The sequence below is a fragment of the Rhea pennata genome, chromosome 2, assembly GCF_028389875.1.
Source record: "Rhea pennata isolate bPtePen1 chromosome 2, bPtePen1.pri, whole genome shotgun sequence".
Classification (NCBI taxonomy): Eukaryota; Metazoa; Chordata; class Aves; order Rheiformes; family Rheidae; genus Rhea; species Rhea pennata.
The window spans coordinates 119852205-119864498 of record NC_084664.1 but is presented as its reverse complement, the minus strand read 5'-3'; the positions used below and the strand labels follow the sequence as shown (position 1 = coordinate 119864498).

General features: G+C 37.9%; 1 protein-coding gene across 1 annotated transcript in view; it reads left to right on the top strand.

Moving 5' to 3' along the window:
* Nucleotides 1-12294, top strand: part of ZBTB10 (zinc finger and BTB domain containing 10) — a 29808-nt gene that overhangs the window by 6683 nt on the left and 10831 nt on the right. The window contains exon 2 of the mRNA XM_062570251.1: nucleotides 902-1799. Within this exon, the coding sequence (XP_062426235.1) occupies nucleotides 902-1799 (898 nt within the window). The remainder of the gene's footprint in view (nucleotides 1-901; nucleotides 1800-12294) is intronic.

Below are 12294 nucleotides of genomic sequence, written 5' to 3'. Positions count from 1 at the left end.
TGCCCTGTATTACTCTTCATTAGTAAAATTTTCAAGCCACGTTTGAGATCGCTTCTTGAAAAAGCTGTTTAAAAACACTATAAGTACATATTTTCTGTGTAATAAGAATGTACCAGTTAAAGATGCTATTGCTGTGAAGTTTCAATGAAGTTTATTTGATTCGGGATACTTTTGGTTAAATAATGTAACTGAAACTTAATTTCTGTGGTTGGTTGCTTGAAGTAATCACTTTCAGTATTTTGTCTACTTGTCTTACAATACTGCTATTTAATCCAGTGTCCAACGCAATTAGAAAATAAAACTTAAATGCCTAACTTGTAAAACTGTGTAAAAGTGTGCCTGCTATTATAACTCCTTTATCTGTTCTAAATGAAAATCTGTTAAAGCTATTAGATATGATCTGCATAGTATATTTATAAACTTGGAGATAGTTTTTATCATTTTCTCATGCTGAGAGATGAGTCTGTAAGTCAGTTATCAATGGTACGTTCACCTGGAGATTTTTATGGAAAAAGAGAGAATGGATATGTGAGAACCACCTAGTTAAAGCTTAAGAGATTGTGGAATCTTTAATGTATGTGGGTTAACAGAAACACATACTTTACACTTGGCCAAAAATCTTCCCTTACTTTTGGCCCAAATTTCACTTCCTTTGTCCTTACGGGAATCCTGCTAGTTCTGTTTTTGTTCCAAACTTGGGGGGTGGGGGAGATGAGATCTCAATTTTTAGTTCTCAAAAATACTTTCTTTTATTACATATTCCAGGCTGCCTTTGTGACTAAGAACAAATCAAAAATTTAGCGTGTACAATGCTTTAAGTTTATTTTCATATACTGCTGATGGTGTTAGATAAGTAAGGAGAACACTCATTAAGAACTAATTATGTTTTTTCTAATTGCAGGAGTCAGAATTGCCATCAGAACTAAATAATGAAGGATACTGTGATTATAATAGCAGGCCAAATGAGAACTCTTACTGCTATCAGCTCCTGCAAGAACTGAACGAGCAGAGGAAGAAAGGCATTCTCTGTGATGTCAATATTGTGGTGAGTGGGAGGGTCTTCAGAGCTCACAAGAACATCCTGGTTGCAGGCAGCCGCTTCTTTAAGACTCTGTATTGCTTTACAAACAAAGAAAGCCGTAACCAAACCACTGTTACCTATTTAGACGTTGCTGCTGTTCAAGGTTTTTCTGTCATCTTGGACTTCTTATACTCTGGTAACCTCGTGCTTACGAGCCAAAATGCCATTGAAGTGATGTCCGTGGCCAGCTACCTTCAGATGACTGAGGTTGTCCAGTCCTGCCGCAATTTCATTAAAGATGCCTTAAACATAAGTATAAAATCTGAAGCTCCAGAGGCTGTTGTAGTGGATTACAACAGAAGATCTGTTAGCAGGGATGGTATGTCTCCAAGGGATCAGAAAGTTGCCACCTTCTGGGCAACACGAAACCTTACCAACTTGGCAAGTAGCATACAGACTGAAAACGATGGTTACTCCATTGATGAGGGCCAAATTGAAAACTACCAAATGAATGACTGTGGTTGGGTCCAGGACAGCTCACCTGAAACGGCTGAAAATGAATCTCAAGGTGAGGGAAAAGTTTTTGTGTGGAATGACATGGGCTCACAGGGACAATCAGTTCAAGAACCTGGAAAAGCAAGAAGGAAAAACCAAACGACAAAGAGATTTATTTATAATATACCACCTAATAATGAAGAAAACTCAGAAGATTGCTCAGTGTTGCAACCATCAGCCTCATATCCAGAAGAAGATTTGCAGTTCATTAAGGAGGAGGCAGGTAAATATTGTTTAATGTGAATCATGTCATTTGAGAACTAACTACTGAATTAAGTACATGACAATGCAATTTTTTTAGACGTATGTTTGATAAGATCTTCCAGTAAAACCTGCAGACAATTAGGATTATTTGATGAGCTGATTCTCCACCTTTGTACAGCAGTGTATCTTGCAGTACAGAAAGGAATGGCTATGCCATGCCATATGTAACATGCTATTTGCAAGTAGTGCTTAGACTGGGGATCCTTACCAGCTGGTACAAGCTAGAACCCTCACAGCTACTTTTAATGTGCTTCTGCAATTAGGCACACAATCAAGGAATGGTAACATGTGGTCACCCATAACTCATTAGCCATAACTCATGGCTAATGATGCTAGCTGGTTGCACAGACAGGAAAGACCTTTTTAATTCTTTTCCCTACACTAGAATTTTTTTTGTAGTCCTCTCTCTGGCCTGGAAGACTAGACTTTTCTAGAAAGTTGTGTTTTTTTTTTTTTTTGTAGGGGTGTCTATGAAGCAACAGAATAGAGTATTCCTGGCTAATATTATATTAACTCCTAAAGCAGATAGATGTGAGAAGCAGATGGGAAATGATGCCACAGTAGCATATAGTGGGGAGAGAATCTTTTTTTGTATAACTATTCTTTAAACAAATCATGAGAGATGATTTTGTTTGTAGGGTTTTTTTTCTTAAGGACCATTTGTTAATGTAAATGCTAAAATAAGATTAGTTATTTTTAAACAAAAGTATGGTCACAAAAAATTATTAGTGGACAGTCTACAATCTATTGGAAATTTGGGGCGATGTAGCTCGGTTGTTATATTTCAACTATTTATACCATATATAATATGGTCAAAGTATTTCTGTTTACCTATATTGGTTTTACATGAATTGTCAGTTGATTTGAAAAATGACTCCTAAATAGGGCCAAGTTAAAGGTAGATTTGTGGCATAGCTGTAACCAGGTTCTTTAGACATGTTCATTTCTAAAGCATGTAAGAATATGTGCCCCCTTCAAAGTCCTGAAAGGATTGTACATGTCCTTAGCTTCACAGATTTGAAATATGAGTGTAAGAAAGGGAGGAGGGAGGTATGTTAACTCATGGAACTTTCATCTGTAGGTATTGAATGTTTCTAGATCATTTTGTGAAAGTTCCTGGATCATTTTGTATTCTAGTGATTAAACTGGAGATTTGAAGGCAACCTTTCCCAGCTGCATTCTTGGGAGAATGTAGACATACCTTCATTTTGGTGGAAGGACAAATAGTCTTAGTGTTTTCCTGTATGCTCAGTCTTGCTTAAAAACAAAGCCAAAATATATCCTTTCTGTAGTGGCATGGGCAGGCCAGTTCTGCTGGGGCTATAAATTCCTACCTGCAGTCTCTTAGAAATCTGTCTCTGTGGCTGGTAGTTACTGAGGTGTGAAAAGGAAGTATGTGAATAGCAGTCCAGCAGAGGGCACATGGCAACTCTGCGGTGTTGTGCTAGAATATGTACATGTGTATTGTGACTATGTGTGAGAGCAGAGTAACATGGCATGGAGCTATAAATGTGTACTGGTAGAAGCATGGGAAGATGGTACAGGATATGTCTATATTGTTAGCAAGTAGTGTGGTGCAATAGGAGCAGCTCTGGAGAGAGAGAGAGAGAGAGCTATGCTGAAGAACTAATTCATTCTGTAAATGCTTTAGGGGCTTTGCTTCAGCTTAGCTTTAGTTTTTTGTCCCTGAACTCAATGGCTACGTCTATGTTAACTTTTCAGTTCAGGAGTGTGCTTCTGAAGTGAATTTCTTGATGATCTTCTCTTACTATACTTTGATTTACATTGTGGAGCTGTCTTGGTCTACACAGAAAATAAAAATTGGGTAAAATAAAACCTGGAAGCTGTGTTTCAGTCTCATACCTAGTATGTGCCTTATAGGTAACAAGCCTTGAGTCTACAGCACCAGGTCAGACCTAGTCTTAAGTAAAATGTCTTTAAATGTGTGTAGTGGGGATGTTCAGTTCTCAGCACCTGCTCTACAAATCTGCCTATGCTGGGCTGCACTGCTTGCTAACACACATTTAGCCACAGTGGTGTGAAAAAAGACAGCAGAGTCTGGAGCAGGAGTAGAGGGCCTGAGTTGCTCCAAGTTACACAGACATAAAGTTTCTGACTCCATTTGGCCTGCAGTTTCCTACTTCTAATTTATTTGGGGTAGATGGTACTTTTTTTACTGTCTATCACAGAGATCAAGCATGCATCTGTTAAATGATGTCTGCAGTAACAGAAATAAGTAAATGTTTGTGTTCCACAGAATTTGAATATATCCTGTGGAGTTTTCTTGTAGAAATAATGGAGAACATGGGCAGTCTAATAATGGTTGAATAAGTTTAATCTTTGCTCAGTTTGTTCAAACAGACACCAAGATTTCCGGTTATTAATTATGATAAAGAACTAAATTAAAAAATACACCCATGCAAGATCTTGAGGAAAAGAGCTGTGTTAGAGGCCAAACGAGAGGTACACGGAATTTTAGCTGTGGTGTCTGTCCAAAACTGTTGAAAGCTCCGAGATTGTAAAGGGAGATTAGTTTATTATTAAATTATAAAATAATGTCAACTAATAATCTTCTTTGGTGCTTTCAGACCTTGTCTTAAGTGGTCTCAAGTAAATAATTGGATTTTCTATCAGTTGTAGAGCTATTTTTAAAGCCAATGCCTAATATTTGTTATGACTTCTAATCCCGTAAATTTTTCATGTGTGTGCACGTTGTTTAAAACACTAAGAGGTATTGGAAGTAGAACTTGGCATAGCTTAATTTCAGCCGTAGTCTGTGCTTCAGCAGTCAGTGTTCTTTCTCTTCTGCTGCCATCCTACTATTTCTTAGTTCAGTAGATTCTGCAGGTGATTTCTGTATTTCTCTTGTAAAACACACTCTGCTTTCTCAGTTGAGCTGTTTTCAATTTTCTTTCTTCTACCTCCGAAGAAAAGATGTGAGCCAAAGAGGAAGAAGGAGTGGAGAACTGGAAGAATGACAAAAATGGGGTGTAGAGTAACCTGCGGGTTATATGATAACTTTTTAGTTGTGGATTAAATGTGTAGCTAAGACAAACTGCCAAAATTATTAGGCAATGGGAGTAAAAAGCCAAAAGATAAGAAAATATCTTCTGGAATAAATTTAAGACAAGGCTGTGAGAAGAAAAAGGGAGAATAGTAAATACTTCTGATGAAAGCTAAGCAGTACACTTTCCCTTTGATTGCTAAAAAGGAAAGAATGAGCTTCTAGTATTACACACTTGTAGTGTGCTGATGGGATAACTGTAACACTAGCTGTGGTTACTAGATATCACATTGCATGCAAAATGAGTTGTGTTCTTGATTATGGTTTTGGGTTGTTTGGTATTTTTGTGAGGCAGAAGAAACATCATAGTTGGTGGAAGGGAAGCCTATTTAAACACTGTTCTCCTTCCAAAAGTTTAAAATCAAACCAGAATTCAAGCTAGTGGTTTGGGGTTTTTTCTATACAAAATAGGCCTTCCAGTTGGGGTACTACTGCTTAAATATTAGGTAGTTCAACAAACTTTTATTACTGGTTATCTGTTTATACCTTTTCTGTCTCAGTAAAGCGAACATGTTAAACTACTTGCTGAACGTAAGTTTTCCTGAAAGTATTCACAAGCATGTGCTAACTTCTCCTTCCTTTCTCACCTCATGTTCCACTGTCATGTTCCCCTCTCAATTCTGTGTCCAATTCTGGGCTCCTCAGTACCAGTGTGATATGGAGCAGCTACTGTTGGGAGTCCAGCATAGGGCTACAAAGATGATTAGAGGACAGGAGCATCTTCCCTGCGAGGAAAGCTGTGAGAGCTGGGCCCGTTTAGCCTGGAAAAGAGAAGACTGAGAGGGGATCTTATCAATGTCTATAAATACCTTAAGAGAGGGCGTCAAGAGAATGGGGCCAGACTCTTTCCAGCAATGCCGAGCAGGATGAGGCAATTGGGCACAAACTGAAACATAGGAAGTTCCCCCTGAAAATGAGGAAAACCTTCTTTCCTGTGAGGATTACAGAGCCCTGGAATAAGTAGCCCAGAGAGGTTGTGGAGTCTCCTTCTCTGGAGGTATTCAAAACCTGCCTGGATGTGATCCTGTCTAACATGCTGTAGGTGACCCTGCTTGAGCAAGGGGGTTGGACTAGATGATCTCCAGAGGTCCCTTCCAACCTCAGCCATTCTGTGATTCACCCCAGATTGTCAGTGAGTTTGTCTTTAACACTATTCATGTAAAAATAGCACTTTGGAGGGATTCAACAAACTCGATAGATTTTTAGATAGATTTTAAATTGCATATCCCATCACTTAATTTACTTCTTACTGAAGCTCTCAAGCCTTCTCCAGTTTTAGCTATATTAGTTAAAATAGCTGGTTTCCTTCCCACTGAATGTTATTGTCTCACTGTTTTCGCTTCTAGTTAGTAATCTGTTAAACTATCTTTACTGTTTACAGCCCTGATGCATCCTACAATTAACCATTTACTATGTTGAAAATTTACTAAAGTCCAATCAATCCGCTGCTTTTAGCCAGTTTCTGATTCATAAGAACTCAGTGGTTCTAATTCATTAAATTTTTCTTGTCTACTCATGGTTACTTTATATATATATATATATATATATATATATATATATATATATATACACACGTGTGTATATATACATAATTTAATCACTTCTTGAATTTGTTTTTCATATTCATACTCAGTTTCTGGGCAACTTCTTTTTAGAGTACAAATGTCTTATTCTCTGGCTTCAGAATACAGCGGTGAAGTGCTATTTATGTCTTCTAGGGCTAACCATACTGATTCTTACGGAGACTTGTATGTCGTGTCCTGATAGTTTTAAGAGGCTAACACTAGATGATTTGTTACCATGATTTTCAGGTTAGATAAGGGTGTGTTGTATATTGGATTAGAGGGGACAAGTGCGGGATGAAAACAGAGCAAGAAGATTCTTGGATAACTTTCTAGGAGTCCTTAAAAAAAGGATTTGAATTCAGTCTGCTGTGAAAGCAGCTGCTTTTCAGAATAGTTCCAGTAGCATCTAAAGCTGTCTACAAAAGCGCAGTGCTGGTAATGGAACAAATTGAAAAGGGGAATGTCATAGTTTTTGTCATAAGACAACATTAATGTAACTTGGTCAGGACTTTACTGTAAAGATGGGTAGCTCTGTATTTCAGGAATTCAGGAATGAGATACTTACCTGGAGATTATACATACATGTGTGTGTGTATATAAGTATGTATATGTGTGTATATGTTTATGTATATAAAATTCTTATAAGGGATAAACTCACTTAATTGTTTTCTGGTACTGTGACTCTCAATCAAGTCCTCCTCAGACCTCCAGTTGTTCTGATTGAAAGACTTAAAAAGTTAAATGGATCTTTAAGCTTTTAAATTACCCTATTTCCTGTCTAATTTGGTATTGAGGGTTCTACAGGTTTCAAGTCATCTAGAGAGTATGCTATCTAGGAGTCAGTCCCTTTCCCATCCATTAAACTTCTCTCTCTTGGGGATGGTCCAAAAGATGGATGGATTCTCACTTTCCCATGGAATGTACGACCACTAACCTCACAACTAAAAGCAATCTTCTGTCCCTTAATATAAAAGGAAAGCAGATTTGGGGTGTCCACAGAGGATTGGACACGACACGAGGGAAGATTCTCACTTTTGCCATGTTGTCTAACTACCACAGACAGTTAGAGTTGAATTTTTTTTGCTTCTACGTTCTGCTTTGAGTTTTTTTTTTGTTTGTTTTTTTTTTGTTTTTTTTTTGGTCTCAATGCAATCAAAGCACAGGAAATACATTCACTTTTAAGAAATGATTATCAATTCAAAGTGCTCATTTGACCTTTCAGCTTCCTTACAACTATTTATGAAATGGTGGTGTTGGTAGCAACAGCTCTATAAATAAATAAAACCGGGGTCTACATTTTCTTAGTTGATTTGAGGGCTGTAGCACAGCTAATTTCTGTGGCTGAAGTTATTTCTTCAGCTAGTTTTCCTCCTACACCTCAAAGATCTGACTCAACAAGTCAAATATAATTATTTCTGTCCTATGCTAGTTGGTGAAAGTGTTTTTGCTCCAGAAGTTTCAGCGCCTTTTGGATTGTAGATGGTTTTCAGAATTACCCTAGAAAGTCTGGTTCTTTTTTTCTGCCAGCAGCCCCCCCCCCCTTATTTCCTGCGTGCTTTTCTGCACATGTCTGGTTACTCTCAGAATATTTATGAAGTTGAAGGAGACAGGTCAAAGCCCCCCCCCCTCCCCCCCCCCCCGATCTTCACTGGTGTATGGCACAGACAAAAGAAAATTGAGGCTTCTTATTTAATCTGTAGGTTTTCTGCATCAGTAGGCTTATTCACTTCAGTTACACCACCCTCTTTCTGTGTGGGTGTTTTTATGCTAGAGTAACTCTTCCACATAAGTTTATAGAAGTAAGAATTGGTCAATTGCTGTTCAGCTCTCCTGAGTTGACAAGCCTTAGTCTTAATTTCAGAGGGAAGGAGTAATGCAACATGAGTGTTGGTAGCTTGGCTTGCTTCTAAGTTGCATGTAGCCTGCCTAGAAGATGGTTCCTTCAACTATATTTTCATGTTCTCTTTCTTTACTGAGCTGCTTTACTTGTTGCCCAATTTTTAATTCTTTGCATATTGTATAAACTCTAGGTTTCTTATGTACAAAACTTGTAGCATTTTCTGTTTGGTGGAAATGAGACAGGCAGTTTCTTGAGCTAGTTTCTAACAGATACCAGTAAATATATGAAAACATTCCTGCTGTTGATAATGTAGAAAGTTTACATTATGTGTAGAATACTACAATGTAGAAAGTTTATACGAAGCATTTACTTCAAAGTTTATTGTGATACCTGTCCCTCCAGGGCAAAAAAAAAAAAAAAAAAAATAGCAGACACTCGCATCAAGCACTAGTCTTCACTGGTACAGCTTTTGTCAGTTATAAGCTTTAACTTGTCATATGCAGCAAACAGTACAGAGGGGAGTGAGGAAGTTTGGAATTACCCATTTTTACAATGAAATTTTAACCTTAATTGGGAAACTTTAGCCATTTCTCATGTTTCCAGGGCTAGGCGTTTTCTGAGGGGATGTGATCAGTAAAGCTGGGAAAAAAAAAAAAAAAAAAAAAAAAAAAGCTTTAAGGGGTGGTTGTCTTTCAGAATCAGGTAGAAGGTATGAAAAGTACGAGCTGTATAAAAATTTTGATTTTTCCACTTTTGTTTGCTTGTGACTTGAATTGATCCCCTTTCTAAGGAGAGCATGACAGCAATCTATAAACTTAGTTTATCTTGCACTCCCAGATCTTACCATGTGGAGTTTTGGAAGTATTTGGGAGGTTTTCCAATGGTTGGAAGGGGGTGTTCTTGCCTTTTTTTTTTTTTTGTATATGTATTTTAATGGAATTGCTTCTCTGTCCTGTGCCCTACTTTTCTATGAAATCCATTGTAAAGGCAAAAATTTCTCAGTATTCCAGAGGAAAGCCAGCCTTTGGCAAAGTCTGCTAGGAATGAATGATACTGAAGTGCTAGTTTAACACTGAGGGGTTTGGTTAATTATGCTGCTGCTAAGACTGCCTGCAAAGACTGCCTGCAATTAGGGAAGTTAACGTGAAGTGAAGATCTGCTTAGCACTACTTTTCAACTATATAGCATACAGTTGTTCTAACAAAAACAGTCCAAACAGACCACAATAATGGTATCTATGCTTATGTCTTTACATAAAAATAAACACAGATGAAGGCCTGTACTAGTTCTTGGTGTATTTAGCTCAACTACAATGGTCTTTGACATGCATGGTGATACTTACTTTTTCTGTCCATCAAGCTGATGTTTAATTCCATTTCTTCAAGGAAACATATTTAACTGAAGGTGATGTTACAGCATAGTACTGGTATTCCCAGACAGGATATGCAGCTGGTAAAAATGACAGCAATAGCAGCTCTGCGTTTGATGCAGGAAGAAACTTCTGACTTTACTGTTCAGAGAACCTTTGAATTAAGGCTAAAATGGACAGAAGTTTAATCTGTTCCCCCCACCTGCTTCTGATGCCTTTTTTCCCTCTTATTAGAAAGAAAAGAAACTGGCAACCTTTATTTCTTTGGATTTGTTCTGCAATTGCTTTTTCAGCCAAAGAGGTAGCAAGAAAATAGGAGCAAACTGTAATGCCAAGTTAATTTGGTAACTATTTAATTTGATTACTAGCGTATCTAGGATGGTTGGTGCTTTTTGTCAGATTAAAGGGTCTTAAGCCTAAATACCAGTTGGTTTCTAGAAAGTTTCAGGCAGCCTTTCAGGTGCATCTCTCCTTGAAAGTCTATTTCTATTAAAGAGATTTGATGAAAAGAGGATGTGGAATGTTTGTATTAGAAAGTCTTTGAAGTATCAATAAAGATGATACTTGAATACTTTACTTGAGAAAGTTCTTCAACTTCAAATCCTTAAATTAACCTGTTTACAGCATTCATGATTTAGCCCTTGAGCTCACAACATAGTCCAAAAGTTTGAGTGAAAGAATCTTCTTGATGATAAAGTCAAGAAGGGCAATTTCAGCAAATAAGGCTATTTCAGCAAAATAGCGTAATGACTCTCATACTGTTGAACATCTTCATCAATGACTAGGGCAGCAGGACAGAAAATATTATCAGCAACTTTACAGATAACATAGAACTGGGAGAAGATAGTTGATAGGCTGCAGGGACATGGCTGGGCTGCTGTTTAAAAGAATGTCAACAAAGTATAGGAGCTGGCCAGCAGGAAACCTCGTGAGGCTCAGAAAAGACTGTCAGGTCCTGCATCTGGAAGTAACAGGCCTCAATCAGTAGAACTGACCACTTACTGGATGGGTGGCAGCTGTACAGGAAAGAGCCAGGGCATCCTTTTGGACAGCAAGCTGAACGTGAGTCAGTAGTGCATCCTAGCAGCAATGAAAGCTAAGCATTCATTGAATGGTATTAGCGTGACTATAGCTATCGGGCTGAGGGAAGCGATAATTCTCCTCTACTTGGCACTGGCAAGACTGCTTCTGAAATACTGTGCCAAGTTTAGGGCAGCCCAGTGCAGGAAAGGTATCAGCAAGCTGGAGGGAGTCCAGTGGAGAGCTGCTAAGGTGATTAGGAGGCTGGACAACATGTTGAAAGAGAGGCTGAGGAACTGAGTTTCCCTAGCATAGAGAAGGCCAAGAGGGGATCAGAATGCAGTCTTCTGCCATCTTAAGAGGATTACAGAAAGGATGAAATACTTTTTGGAGATGCTTAGTGAAAGAATGAGAGTCAAAAGTCACAAGCTGTAGCAAGGGAAATTCTGGTTGGATGTAAGGGAAAAACTCTCTTGACTGTGAAAGTAGTTGTGTAGGAATATATTGTTTAGAGGAGGTATAGAATATTTACCCTGAAGATATTTGAAATTTGACAAGGCCCAAGCAACATACAATCCCACTTTGAAGTTAGCCCTGCTTTGAGTAGGAGGTGAACTAGGTGACCTTCAGAGATCCTTCCAAACTTACGTTTTTTTTCTTTTTTTTTTTTTTGAATATGTGACTGTTACTCTTCACACAAGTGATCTAGATAAGAAAGGTTCTCAAGTTTCACTGATGTGGGCTTTATTGAGAGATCAGTAAAATAGCTTTCTAAATAAAGGCATAATGAATGGTAGCTCTTTGTCAGGAAGCATTTTTTTGAGAACGTGTGATAAGCAACTTGAAAAAGCCAATATTATATATTTGGCAACAATTGATGGCAGTTGGGCAGGAGCATTTGATGACAGATCTGTCTTTATCATCAAGGTAGTAAATAGATTCCTTCATAATTGGGAAATAGTAAAAATTAAGAGCAATTTAGAGTGGCACACAGAATAATCAGAACAATGGCATGGACAAAATGTCTGAAGTTTGGCTGAGACTTTTGTTGCAAGAGGCAGTTCAGAAGTGATATTCTTTGACCCTTTTCAGAAGTAAAGTTAAGGATGTGAGTAATACCCTTGGAAGGTGGAAGAAAGAAAATACATTGCATTTGGTTTGTTCCAATAGGTCACTTGTGGCAGTGGTCTCTCTCTTTTTTTTTTTTTTTTTTTTTTCCTGTCATGTTTTTTTTCCTGTCATGTCATCCAGAGAGCTGGATTTGTTGCTTCAGTAGATTGTATCAGTAGATTACCACTTCTCTCTTTACAATGCTTAATAGCTATGGCCTAATTGCTTAATCTGTTGTCTTCTAAATTGACCTGAACAAGCACTAAATGTCAGAAAACTTGGTGAGGAAAATAGTAGTATTCCTTTTCCTCCTTTCTTTGGCACTGTTTTTAGTGATAATTAGTATAAAGAAAACAGCTGAAAGTCCATTACAGCCATCTATATCTACTATGCTCTTCTGTGTCCTTTCCCTCAGTGCACCATACCTCCATATCCCTTTCTACAATGACCTATTCAATAACTTCTATTACACTTTTTTTTCGCACT